Source organism: Camelina sativa, chromosome 4, assembly GCF_000633955.1.
Source record: "Camelina sativa cultivar DH55 chromosome 4, Cs, whole genome shotgun sequence".
In the NCBI taxonomy this organism is placed as follows: Eukaryota; Viridiplantae; Streptophyta; class Magnoliopsida; order Brassicales; family Brassicaceae; genus Camelina; species Camelina sativa.
This window is the reverse complement of record NC_025688.1, coordinates 2,179,129-2,191,990: the sequence shown is the minus strand read 5'-3', so window position 1 is coordinate 2,191,990 and position 12,862 is coordinate 2,179,129. Positions and strand designations below refer to the sequence as shown.

Below are 12,862 nucleotides of genomic sequence, written 5' to 3'. Positions count from 1 at the left end.
TTGGATGATAGTTTTTCAAACGGAACACGTCCCAACGCCTTGGTGAAAATATCCGCAATCTGATCATGGGTACCAATATGAACCATTGTGAGAGTCCTATCTTGTACTGCATCTCTAACAACATGACAATCAGATTCAATATGTTTAGTGAGCTCATGAAACATTGGATTAGACGATATATGAATAGCAGCTTCACTATCTGATGTGAGCCAAAATAGGGGTGAGTCGATAGCTGGTCTAAAGGACCTCTCTAACTAACTCGGATAGGATGGAGTTGAATGATGGATCGAAGTTCGCCACACAAAGTTGCGGAATGACTTTGTGATAAGAACACAAATCAATATCTTAGTGAATCACGCACAAAGATAAAGATTCAACTTGTTTTCTAAAGGAATCAAACACAATAGAAAAGACAAGTAAAACAAAAGCCTAAGCTTCAAAGTGAGAAAACTCTCTCTTTTATTTTTCCAAAAATATTCTATATTTACAATGAAGGGAAACATGAGCTTATATAGGCTCAATTTACAAATCAATAACATAAATACAAAATAAATCAAATTAATTACATAAATAAATCAAGAATAAATTTGAGAGATTTTATCAATCATCATTGATGGAGATTGGTTCTTTGTATCTAGACACTTTCTTGATGTAGCCATGAATTGATTGTCTTCTAGAAACTTCTTTATAATTTGATCTTTATTTTCCTTGAACCAATTCTTGATGAGTTAATATTTCTAGAATTGCATCACTCTCTCCTTCTTGAAAAGGTTTTGTCCTCAAAACTAAAACCAAAGTTTTCATATATATATTTTTTATTGAAAAGTAGAATGAAATTAAAACAAAGCAATTTTTTTTTCTTTTTCAAATAAAACTGAAATTCAACAAATCAAAACAAAGTTATTTTGTATTTTTTTCTACGAATTAAATAAAATATATATATATATATATATATATATATATATATATATATATTTTCAAAAAATTNTAAAACTGAAATTCAGCAAATAAAAACCAATTTTTTTTTGTACTATTTTTTTAAACGATTTAAATAAAACAAAAATGATTTATTTATTTATTTATTTTCAAATTAAAGCTGAAATGAAACAATAAGAGATAGGAGCTTTTAGCTCTGATACCAAAATGACGTGAGCCAAAATAGGGGTGAGTCGATAGCTGGTCTAAAGGACCTCTCTAACTAACTCGGATAAGATGGAGATGAATGATGGATCGAAGTTCGCCACACAAAGTTGCGGAATGACTTGTGATAAGAACACAAATCAATATCTTAGTGAATCACACACAAAGATAAAGATACAACTTGTTTTCTAAAGGAATCAAACACAATAGAAAAGACAAGTAAAACAAAAGCCTAAGCTTCAAAGTGAGAAAACTCTATCTTTTATTTTTCCAAAAATATTCTATATTTACAATGAAGGGAAACATGAGCTTATATAGGCTCAATTTACAAATCAATAACATAAATACAAAATAAATCAAATTAATTACATAAATAAATCAAGAATAAATTTGAGAGATTTTATCAATCATCATTGATGGAGATTGGTTCTTTGTATCTAGACACTTTCTTGATGTAGCCATGAATTGATTGTCTTCTAGAAACTTCTTTATAATTTGATCTTTATTTTCCTTGAACCAATTCTTGATGAGTTGATATTTCTAGAATTGCATCACTATCACAAAACAAACGAACTGGCTTTGTTGGAGAACAGCCCAAATCAACAAACAATTTCTGAAGCCATAACACCTCTGTCAATGCATTTCTCATGGAGCGATACTCAGTTTCAGCAGATGAGTGGGACACCTTATCTTGCTTCTTAGTCTTCCAAGGGATAGGAGATCCACCGAGAAACATAACCTAACCACTCAACGAGCGACGTGTAAGTGGACACGAGTTGTAGTCCGAGTCACAATACGCGGTTAGAGTCAAGTCAGAATTTGAGCTTAAGAGAATGCCTTGACCCAGAGTACCCTTTAAGTATCTTACAACACGCAATGCAGCTTCCATATGATCAATTCTCAGCGTTTTCATGAACTGGGACAGATGCTGAACTGAATATGACAATTCCGGACGTGTTGTAAGAAGATAAATCAGACGACCTACCAAACGCCTATACACTTCCGGATTGGGAAGAAAATCACTTTTGCTCAAACCCAACTTGAGATTTTGTTCCATCGGTATAGGAGAGGGTTCACACCCTAGTAGTCCAACTTCGGAAACAATATCAAGAACATACTTCCGTTGAGACATATAGATACCTTCAGGACTGCGAGCAATCTCAATACCAAGAAAATACTTTGCCTTACCTAAATCTTTCATGTGAAAACAACGTCCCAAATACTCATTGAACCTCTTAATCATATGTGAGTGATTTCCACAGATCAACATATCATCGACATAAATAAGGACTCGAAGCTCAATGTCACCCTTCGAGTACATGAAAAGTGAATAATCTTCGTACGACTGAACAAAACCAAACTTTGTCAAGGCATGAGTAAGCTTAGCAAACCAACAACGCGAGGCTTGCTTTAGACCATACAAAGACTTGTGAAGCCGACAAACTTTATTGGTAGAAGAATGACGAAATCCGACAGGTAACTTCATATAAACTTCTTCTTCTAGATCACCATGCAGAAACGCATTGTGTACATCCATCTAGTAAGCTTCCCAATTTTTAGCAGCAACAATACGTAGTAAACTTCGAACGGTAGTCATTTTAACAACCGGAGCAAACGTCTCATTGTAATCTTCACCCTCGACTTGGCGATTTCCACAAGCAACTAACCTCTCTTTATAGCGTTCTAAGGAGCCATCAGCATTATACTTTATTTTGAAAACCCATTTATTATAAATAGCTTCTTTACCAGGAGGTAAATCAACGACGCTCCAAGTACGATTTTCTTCCATAGCTATAATCTCAGTGCCACAAGCATTAGTCCAACGAGGATCTTGCATGGCTTGTTTAAAAGAAGTTGGCTCAACCTCACTAACCACCGCCGCCAAAAATGCTCTATGAGCGGGTGAGAAATTATCATCACATATATTATTCGTCAAAGGATAAGGAGTGTCTGTACCTTGGACCGTAGACGAAGAATCTGAGGTGAAGTTGGGTGAATCATGATGGGGTTCTTCAGTGCAGCGTGTAGAGTAAGTTACATAACCTTGCAAGCGAACTGACGGAAGCTTTTGGCGTTTTCCTTTACCCAACTCATTACTACTATCTGGCAACACACCATCATGAGCAGCAGAAGGAGATACATCCTTTTCAACCACAACAGACTCATTTGTTTCATGCGAAATAGGCACAACAGAAGCTGGGTTAGGAGACGCATCATCAACATGTGAAGTAGACGTCTCGGAGGCCAGTGTCGAGGAAGCAGGCGTGACAAGATCATTACCAATAGAACCATTACTCTCCCTGTCATCACGCGCGAGGGATACAGGAATCATCCAATCATCATCAACAATATCACTAGGAGACACCATTTTCGTCGTTCCTGAATCACTATGCCTTGTAGCCCAAGGAAACTCATCTTCTTGAAAAACCACATCACGGGAGACCAAGAATTCTTCGGTGTTGAGATCAAAGACCTTCCAACCCTTTTTCCAAAAGGATAACCCACAAAAATACAACGACGACTTCTCTTTCCAAACTTATCTTTATCTCGATCACGTCGGTGAGTATAACAAGATGAACCAAACACTTTGATGTGATCAAGCGAAGGCTTTTCACCATAAAGAAGTTCATATGGAGTACGGTTGTGGAGGACCTTAGTAGGAGTGCGGTTAATGAGATATGTGGCTGTTAAAATAGCCTCTCCCCAAAACGAAACCGGCAAGCCAGCTTGAAAAAGAAGAGAGCGAGCAACGTTCAAAATATGACGATGCTTCCTTTCAACACGCCCATTTTGTTGTGGAGTGGCAACACACGATGTTTGGTGAACAATTCCTTTGCTCTAAAAAAACTTTGTAAGACACATAAATTCAGTACCGTTATCACTTTGCACCGTGCGTACTGGCTTGTGAAACTGTCTTTCGGCATATGCGCAAAAATTTTCAAGTACTTGACGAACTTCTGATTTCTCTAACAACAGATGCGTCCATACTGCCCTAGAAAATCATCTACAATTGTCAAAAAATATACAGCCCCACACGAAGCCGAAAGACGGTACGGACCCCAAACATCAACATGAATCAATGAAAAACAATCCTTTTCTTTATTAGAACTATCATAAAAACTTCTCTTGTCTGCTTAGCCCGAAAACAAACGTCACAAGAACTATGACTAGCTTAATTAGAAACACCATAACTTATAGGTAAAGTAGAAAGAACTGAAAATGCAGGATGTCCTAGCCGACGATGCCACAACGTCGAGTCACACTTCACTACAACCTTGTTAACTTGCACATCAGCCACATCCATCACATAGTAAAGCCCATCACGTTCTGCCCCAGCTCCAATCAATCTTTGAAAAATGGTCCTGTAAAACACAAAGTGTATCAGTAAACAAGGAAATACCACCGGTTTGTTTGAGCAACTTAGAAACGGAGATAAGTGAACAATTGAGATTTGGAACATATAAAACGTTATGGAGAGTAATATGATCCGAAACATGAAGCACACCCATGCTTTTCGAGATCGTGTTACTTCCATCAGCAAACCCAACAGAGCAAAGAGGAGTTGATACAACATCGACCAACAAGTTAATATTTCCGGTCATGTGATGAGAGGCTCCAGTGTCAAGGATTAATTCCTCGTGTATCTTACTAGAAAATATCTGAATTGGCACTTGTTTTCTCCAAAGTCATCTTACTTATGGCTTGCCACTGTTCCGGAGTGCAACTTGGATACGTCGAGGCATGGGGGATTGTAGCATGTGCAGCCGTTGCATAACCACGCCCACAGCCTGGAAAATTAGATCGACTAGCTCCTCCATGACTGGATCCACGTCCTTCTCTGTTTCGATCGGTCCACCACTCTGGATATCCGACGAACTCCCAACAAAACTCCTTCTCTTGACCTGATCTTCCACAATTAGAACAGAGTAAGTTACAGTCTCTGTTCTTGTTGTTGTTGTTCTGCAAAAACCCAGATCGAGTCGCAAACCCAGAAACTTCACTCTTGTTTCCAACTATTGGAGAAATCAACTCTTGTTGCAGTGAATCTCGTCGAGTAGTAAACCGTACTGCATCATATTGTTGTTCCTTCTTCTTTGCAGCAAGGCGTTGCTCTTGTCGGACAGCTTTGGCATAAGCTTGTGCCAAATCAGGTAGAGGATCAGCATCAACAATCTGGCAAATTACGTTCCCAAAACGAGACTCATCAAGTCCCATAGCAAACTGGTGAACTTTCTCCTCCTCTCGATCTTGTGCGATTTTGGCAGCTGCTCCGCAAGTACACACCGGTAGTTGACCATACTGTTGAAGTTCGTCCCACAAGTTCACAAGACGTCCGTAGTAGTCCATGACGGACTGCCCTTCTTGTTTACACGAACCCAGCTGACACACGAGCTGGTGAATTCGAACCTTGTTTCCAACAGAGAAATGAGTCTTCAAACTTTCCCACAATTCTGCAACATCATCAATAAACGACATAGTTGACCTAACACGAGGAGAAATTGAAGTGTGCAACCATCTGATAACCATCGAGTTCACGCTTGTCCAAGATTCCATCTCCGAACTGTCTTCTTCAGGTTTGTGGATTGACCAATTGACAAACCCTATCTTCCTCTTGGCACGAAGAGCGTTGAACATCTCGGTTGTCCACTCTGCATAATTCTCTCCCGTCAACACAACCGAAGAGATCATTGAACCAGGATTGTCCGACGAGGGCAAGGTGTACGGCGTGACATTGTTAGAGTCAGAGGCCTTAACAAGAGCTTTATCTTCAGCCATCGTAATAATTGAAACAAATGAAACAGAAAAACCAAAAAGAAGAGAAACGAAGGAAAAACAGAGAAAAACAGAGAGAACAAAGAAAAGAAAACTTTTTAAGCTTTTGGCTCTGATACCATGTAAAACTAGAAATTGCTAGATATTCAGAATGCTTGTGTTATTGATCTCAAACCCTTTAAATCACGTATATATACAAGAGAGAAACAGAATATACTAAGCTTGGGGAGCAAGATGTATAACTTCCTAAATTCTAGGTGGAGAATATTCACAATACAACATAATAGAAACTATATCTTCCATATCTTCCAATACTTCCCATCCTTGGGGTTTTTAATCATTTGTTCTGTATCAAAAGAGTATGCCCCAATAACAACATACAACGATTGTCTCAACATATAACGTCTAAAGCTACTAGAGCATAATCCTGACACTCTGTGACAACAAGTGAACCACATAGACATTTAAATTTCATATACAACAAACAAAATTCTGGATTTTTCCAATTACGAAAGTTAGGTTTTTTGTTTTTTCGGGAATTTGGGATTTTGTCTTTTTTCTTTGTCAGTTTCAGTGTCGGGTTAAACATTTCGGTTTGGTAGGTTTCTTTCAATTTTGTTGGGTTTACTTTTCGGTTTAGTTCCAATCCAAGGGTTCATTTTTAATTTGGGGGAAGAAAGAATGGTTGTTTTTTTGTTGTTCAATTGATATTTCGGAAAAATTTAAGGGTGAATTAGTGCACTAGCCCAAATTGATAATGTATTTAAGAATATAGCATACTAATTCAAAAAATTAGGTGAATGACATAAGGGGTAGGAAAAATTACCAAGGGGGTGGTGTTGATAGTTTGGAGGAGGTGGTGGTGGAGGGTGGCCGACGGTGGTGGAGGATGGTCGGAGGTGGTGGGAGTGGCCGGAGGTGGTTTCCGGCGGTGGTCGCCGGCGGTAAGAGACGGCGGTGGTGATAGAAAGTGGTGGTAGAAGGTAATAACAGGAGGGTTAATCTTGTAATTATTATAGAAAATATACACTATATTACCTTTATATGGTTAGTATAGCTATTGAATTATAATATTTTTTCGAGTTATACAATGCAATTTCCCAAAATTTAACGACTTTGGTTTGCCTCTTTTTTTCTTTGTTTTTCTTATAACACGCGCACGTCCTCTCTCTCTGTTTCATCAGACTACTACTTTGAGCCATGAACGGAGTAGCTGAGAAATTTCTGAAAGTAGAAAGAACTTCAAATGTCTCATTTAATTAACATCACTAAAATCAACCAAATCATATCAGACGGAGAAAAAAAATCAAATTAAATCAGACGGAGAAAAAAAAAACAGAGAGCGGCGATGGGAGACGTGTTTCGGTTAACCGGATTCTACGCAAGCAGCTATGCTACATTGTTGCAGGATCTGAACTCCTCGCGTTCTTCATTGTTCCTGAGATTCTTGCCGTCGTTTCAAACCTTCTGTCGATGGTTTTTATGGAGAAGCGGTTCAGAGTCGTGGTCTTTCTGATCTATAATGCTGCTGTGGTCTTGTATCTTTTCAGGATCAACAACGAGGAGACAGAGCTGCTTCCTGTCCATGATCTGCCCCTTACACCATTTTACCACCCTGACTATCTACAGTTTCCTTACCGGATCTTCGGCCTAACTGTACAAGTTATCTGTATTTTTAAAAAATCTTAGCGGTTATTTTTTCTTTAATTTCTTTCAAGTACAAATTAGTTTGATCTGAATATTTTTCTTTTACTTTTCTAGATTTTTTTATATTTGATCTATCCACGTTTTTATTTTTTAATTAATTATATTTATTTAATTAATTAATTAATCTTAATTAAATTTTCTAATGGCAATTGAACGCAAGTTTTTACATATTTTAAGGTTAGTTTCATATCTGTACTTCTCAATTAATATAGTAGGATAATTATTTTACGTATATATATATATATATATATATATATATATAAATAAAAAATAAAGTATAATATATGCAAAAAATAAGCAAAACATATGCAAAAACTATTACTTTTTCCACCCAAAATTTAAATTAAAAGTTGACTCCATCATTAATTGTTTACCTTAGAAGAATAAAGTTTTAAATAAGTAAAATCTAACTATAAACCTATATATTGAAATTAAAGCAAAAATTGAAGATAAATATAATTACCAAGTTTCCACTTATGACTTTTACGATCAAAGAACAATTTTTGAGTCTAGAATTTTTGCATTCTTTAGATTCTGTACTCCACACTCTGTCTAATGTCGACTGGTCACTATATTTATAGATACTCTCTCAAGCCAAAACTTCCTTTATGTTACAAGTTTGTCACTTCTTTTAAACCACCTCCAGCTAAACTCATGCGCTTTGCACACTCTTGTCAGCTTCAATCATATGTCTCTTTCTCCTGAACTATACTCTTTTGTAGCTTATCAGTTGTATCCAACTCACAACTCTTTTTCAAGCCCGCTAAATACTCTCTAATCTGCGACTTCTCTTTAAACTTGAATCTCCATGAATTGATCAAATTTCCAACCAATTTTCTCAGCCTTTTCTTCATCACAGAGAGATAGATTCTGTTGTCCAAAGTAGCAGAAGGCAATATGAGAAGATTTCATTGAACAACAAGCAACCAACCTTTTCCCAAACAGAACCAATAAAACATTGTAAATGAGAAACGTGAAAGATGAGAGTTGAAAAGTTAAACATTGTGAAGTAGCTTCAGATGATAAGCTGCAGGTATTATACTCTTCAAGATCTCAAATCGGAGTAAATATAATGTGGTGAACACACTATTTTGGACCACAACAAAACTTTATTCCAATGAAGTGCTCAATATATAATCATCTCTGCTGAAAAATTAGGCATTTTCCACATGAGCTGAGACATATTGAACTGCTTTATATCATTTTCAAGCTGTGAAATGGTTTCGGATTCTTCATTTGAACATCCAAGATTTAGGGAAACAAACTCAGCCACTATCTATGGCTTCAATACCTTGTAGGCATCCAAGTGAACCATGCTGCTTCCTGAAAATTTTCAACCTTCTTTTCATCAAATGCTTGAACGTAGTTTTAAGTTATCTTTTGGGCCTAGTTATAATCTGGATTGATCTTGGTCATCTCTTTGTTTCGTTTTCTGATAATTTGTCTCTTAGATCTTTAAGAGCATCGACGACTTCAGAATCAAGATTGTGTTTCAGCAATCTCCCTTGGAAAGATGTTGACCTGTAATACAAAAGTAGTCAGAGTTTTCTCAGTTTTTTTGGGTTAGCTCCAAGCACAGAATGTAAAAACGCAAAAAAAAATCCAATGTAACCTTGTTTCTTGCATCATTCTCTCAACCTCCTTGTGCATTGATTTGATCTACAATATGATGTTTCATAAGATCACATGAAACTCAAATCATAAATATAGAAAGGCAATTGCTTTGGTGATCATACCTCAGAAACCAGTGCCTTGCTACTCCAAATATAAGCTCCCTGTCAAGATTTAGTCACCAAAATCAATAACAAGATATGAGCATAATGATTTTTTTATTACATCAATATGATGGGCAATACCGCTCCATGAGCTGCTTGTTGTTGACAAACATCAGATGTTACAACCCAAACCTTGGGGCATCCATCTTCTCTCAAAGCAACCACCTATCAATTTCAGTAATTTTATCAGAAATGAAGAAACATCGGCAATGATTCAAAAAAAAACCTTCTGTCTGAACTTTGAACCCTATGGTATAAAGAGATCATATTTTCCTTGCCTCCTTTTCAATCCAAGAGTCAGCGCAAGTTTCTCCTGAGAAAATCACATCAACACTGGCCAAAAAGAATAAACCTTTTCTTAGTTGTTAAAGTAAATAAGGGTATGAAAACAACTATTAAGACAGAAAAGGTCCAAATGACTGTACCCTGCAAAGTCTTCCTTGTGAGTAGGGAGACCAGACATGAGAGCATCAAAGACAACCACTACCTTAACCTCTACAACAAATTCAAATCAAATTGTCGCATTAGCCAAAAAGAGCCATAGAAGTAATCAAATGTAGATTCTTCGAAAGTTTGTACCTTTAACCATACTAAAGGACACAAGTTCATCAACTAACTTCTGCCGAGCAACGTCAAGCCTTCCATTCATGAAATGTTTCTTTAGCTTCATCCAATATCCACACACATTATAACCATCAACAAGCAAAACAGGAACTGCGTCGTCCAATAGACCCTGGTTCGTGCTGTAAAACCGCTTTCAAGGAATAACAAAACATTCCTTAGAAATTTCAAACCTCAAAAATCATTCTCCAAACAACTTGAATATGGTAAAATGAGAAACTTAATACATAGTGAGTAATTACTAATATAGCGTATTTGTAGGATCACGGTAGAGTTCGCTATCATCCGGTAACTCGTCTTTCTCTGCTTTCTTCTTCCTGTAACTAGTCGCTGGCTTAGCCGTGCCAGATCCTCTGCTCTGAAACTCCTACACATTTATATCATACAGTTCCAAAGATTAGAATTTCGACAAACCCTTGAACACTAATGGATAGACAAAAAATTTCACAGTACTACATGCCTTCCATAACTTCAGAAGCTGCAAATTATGCTTAACATTGGATTTGATTCTCGGTGGTTCCGGCTCTGAATCCTGCTATCAAAAACCATAATCAAATCAATGGTTTGCAAAATGCTCAATGAACATTCACCATATCCATAAACTCCAATCTGAGAATTTCAGAATTCATACAAATCTATCAACATCATTGATTAAATCAGTGATTGCAAAATGCTCATCATATCCATAACACCAATATACATACATCATAAAGGGAACCAAATTAATCAAATTCCATTTAAATTATCCGGAATTCTCAGTTAGTTCTCAAAGACCAAACCTTTACAATAAACTGTGTATTCGTGTGTGAACCTTAAAAGAAGACGATTCATGAGGTTTCTTGCTTTTTCCTCCCATCTTTACCACCAAAACTCTACAGCTATCGGAGCAGCACGATGATGAAGACCGGTATAAGTAAGCGGCGGAGGAGGAACCACCTCTTTGCGGCGGTGCTCCGGCGGTTTTCATCTATTGACTACTGTTTTCATTCGTCACGAAAAAAGTCTATATAGCTCAACTAGTGGATAATATCATGTCAAGGTTATGTTTCTTTCTTCTATCTTTAAGAAAAGAAAAAAAAAAAATCAAACTTTTATTTCGAGTAACTAAAAAAACAAGGATCCTTTTTTACTACAACAACAGTTAAAAACCCAATTTTTATAGTTAAAGAGAGAGAAAAATAAAATTTTGTGAGCTTTTACGATCATCAATGGCGAAAGAGACAGTGTGTGTGACCGGAGCTAATGGTTTCATCGGATCTTGGATAATCCGAACGTTGATTGAGAAGGGTTATACCAAAATCCACGCTTCGATATACCCAGGATCCGACCCGACTCATCTCCTGAAACTACCCGGATCGGATTCTAAGATCGAGGTCTTTGAAGCGGATCTCTTAGACTCCGACGCAATCTCCAGAGCTATCGATGGATGTAGTGGAGTGTTCCACGTGGCGTCACCTTGTACGTTGGATCCACCGGTGAATCCTGAGAAGGAGCTGGTCGAACCCGCGGTTAAGGGAACGATCAATGTGTTGGAAGCTGCTAAGAGGTTTAATGTCAGACGCGTGGTGATCACGTCATCTATCTCCGCCTTGGTTCCTAACCCTAATTGGCCGGAAAGAGTTCCCGTCGATGAGTCCTCGTGGACCGATCTCGATTTTTGCAAGTCGATGCAGGTTCGTTAAATTTTTATTTTTGAATTGGTTTGTGATTTTTATAAGAATGTTTAGTTAAATTATATATTATATTTGTAACAATTTGTGTATGATTTCGATTTTAGAAATGGTATCCAGTTTCGAAGACTTTAGCTGAGAAAGCAGCTTGGGAATTTTCGGAGAAGCATGGAACCAACATTGTCACGATCCATCCATCAACATGTCTTGGACCGCTTCTGCAACCGAACCTAAACGCAAGCTGTGCCGTTTTGCTACAGCTTTTACAAGGCTCCACCGAGACGCAAGAGCATTACTGGCTCGGTGTGGTGCATGTGAGAGACGTGGCTAAAGGCCAAGTGATGCTGTTCGAAAAACCTGAAGCTTCTGGTCGGTTTCTATGCACTAATGGGATTTATCAGTTCAGTGAGTTTGCTGCTCTCGTGTCCAAGCTCTTTCCTGAGTTTTCTATTCACAAGTTTGATAAAGAGACTCAACCCGGGCTTACGTCTTGTGATGACGCGGCTAAGAGATTGATTGAGCTCGGGCTGGTTTTTACTGCTGTGGAAGATGCGGTTAAGGAGACGGTCCAGAGTCTTAGAGAGAAAGGCTTCCTCTGAGAGTGTACTAGTTATCTTTGCATATGTCAAACTCTTAAGACCTTTATTGTATAATACAAGTAGAGGAACTAAGAAGTACTATGATACATATATGATAATATGAATACAAGTAATTATTATCATCATCGTTGTTGTTGACTGCGAGGTATTATTGACTATTGAGCTGAGAGCAGCTTACGGTTTGCAGAATCAGTTGGTGGAAGGAGCATCTGGCTGTTTCTCTGGGACAGCATTTTGAAAAGCAGGAAGATCATTGTATGACTCGTAACACTTTGCAAGAGTCGGGTACGGTTCCTGTGGAAATCCATACGAATGCGTTTTACCAAATTGTAGAAATTAAAACCGCAAAAGTACCATGTTACTACAATAGGACTATCTTTGTATCATATGATTCATGCTACCGCAAAACTGATCAAGGATTCAAGGCATTTGAGGATATACTACAACCTAGACCTGAAACAAATTTAGGTATCGGAAGCATAGTTTAAAGAAGGAAAAGTACCATGTTAATCTGGAATCTGTTGATTGCTCCGTGGATCTGTGGTGCTAGAAAGAGATCAGCCTGCAAAACAATGTT

The 12,862-nt window shown here is 37.6% G+C and overlaps 3 protein-coding genes across 4 annotated transcripts in view; 1 reads left to right on the top strand and 2 right to left on the bottom strand.

Annotated features, from left to right (window-relative positions):
- Positions 8,608-11,067, bottom strand: LOC104779583 (uncharacterized protein YacP). 2 transcript variants are annotated; one of them, XM_010503949.2, is made up of 10 exons: positions 10,828-11,067; positions 10,477-10,551; positions 10,259-10,383; positions 9,975-10,138; positions 9,821-9,890; positions 9,674-9,728; positions 9,477-9,560; positions 9,357-9,395; positions 9,233-9,279; positions 8,608-9,141 (listed from the first exon to the last, which is right to left on the bottom strand). In XM_010503949.2, exons 1-10 carry the CDS (start codon positions 10,981-10,983, stop codon positions 9,033-9,035), a joined length of 924 nt encoding a protein of 307 aa, XP_010502251.1. In that variant the 5' UTR covers positions 10,984-11,067; the 3' UTR covers positions 8,608-9,032. The 2 variants fall into 2 exon arrangements, with proteins under 2 accessions (XP_010502251.1, XP_010502252.1); XM_010503950.2 differs by having other exon boundaries at positions 10,477-10,548.
- LOC104779584 (cinnamoyl-CoA reductase 1) lies at positions 11,140-12,407 on the top strand. The gene is made up of 2 exons (XM_010503951.1): positions 11,140-11,689; positions 11,794-12,407. The coding sequence occupies exons 1-2, from the start codon at positions 11,225-11,227 to the stop codon at positions 12,283-12,285; spliced, it is 957 nt and encodes a 318-aa protein (XP_010502253.1). The 5' UTR covers positions 11,140-11,224; the 3' UTR covers positions 12,286-12,407.
- Positions 12,310-12,862, bottom strand: part of LOC104779585 (glutathione S-transferase Z1) — an 8,771-nt gene continuing 8,218 nt past the window's right edge. The window contains exon 10 of the mRNA XM_010503952.2: positions 12,310-12,579. Within this exon, the coding sequence (XP_010502254.1) occupies positions 12,475-12,579 (105 nt within the window). The 3' untranslated portion in view covers positions 12,310-12,474. The remainder of the gene's footprint in view (positions 12,580-12,862) is intronic.

What these genes read in the sequence shown, in the direction of transcription:
- LOC104779583 (XM_010503949.2), bottom strand. Translation starts at nt 10,983, where the DNA reads ATGAAAACCGCCGGAGCACCGCCGCAAAGAGGTGGTTCCTCCTCCGCC. An exon ending in ATGAATCGTCTTCTTTTAAG is followed by an intron (nt 10,552 to 10,827) that starts GTTCACACACGA and finishes GGTTTTTGATAG; the next exon opens with CAGGATTCAGAGCCGGAACC. An exon ending in AACAAGCAGCTCATGGAGCG is followed by an intron (nt 9,396 to 9,476) that starts GTATTGCCCATC and finishes AAATCTTGACAG; the next exon opens with GGAGCTTATATTTGGAGTAG.
- LOC104779584 (XM_010503951.1), top strand. Translation starts at nt 11,225, where the DNA reads ATGGCGAAAGAGACAGTGTGTGTGACCGGAGCTAATGGTTTCATCGGA. An exon ending in ATTTTTGCAAGTCGATGCAG is followed by an intron (nt 11,690 to 11,793) that starts GTTCGTTAAATT and finishes TTTCGATTTTAG; the next exon opens with AAATGGTATCCAGTTTCGAA.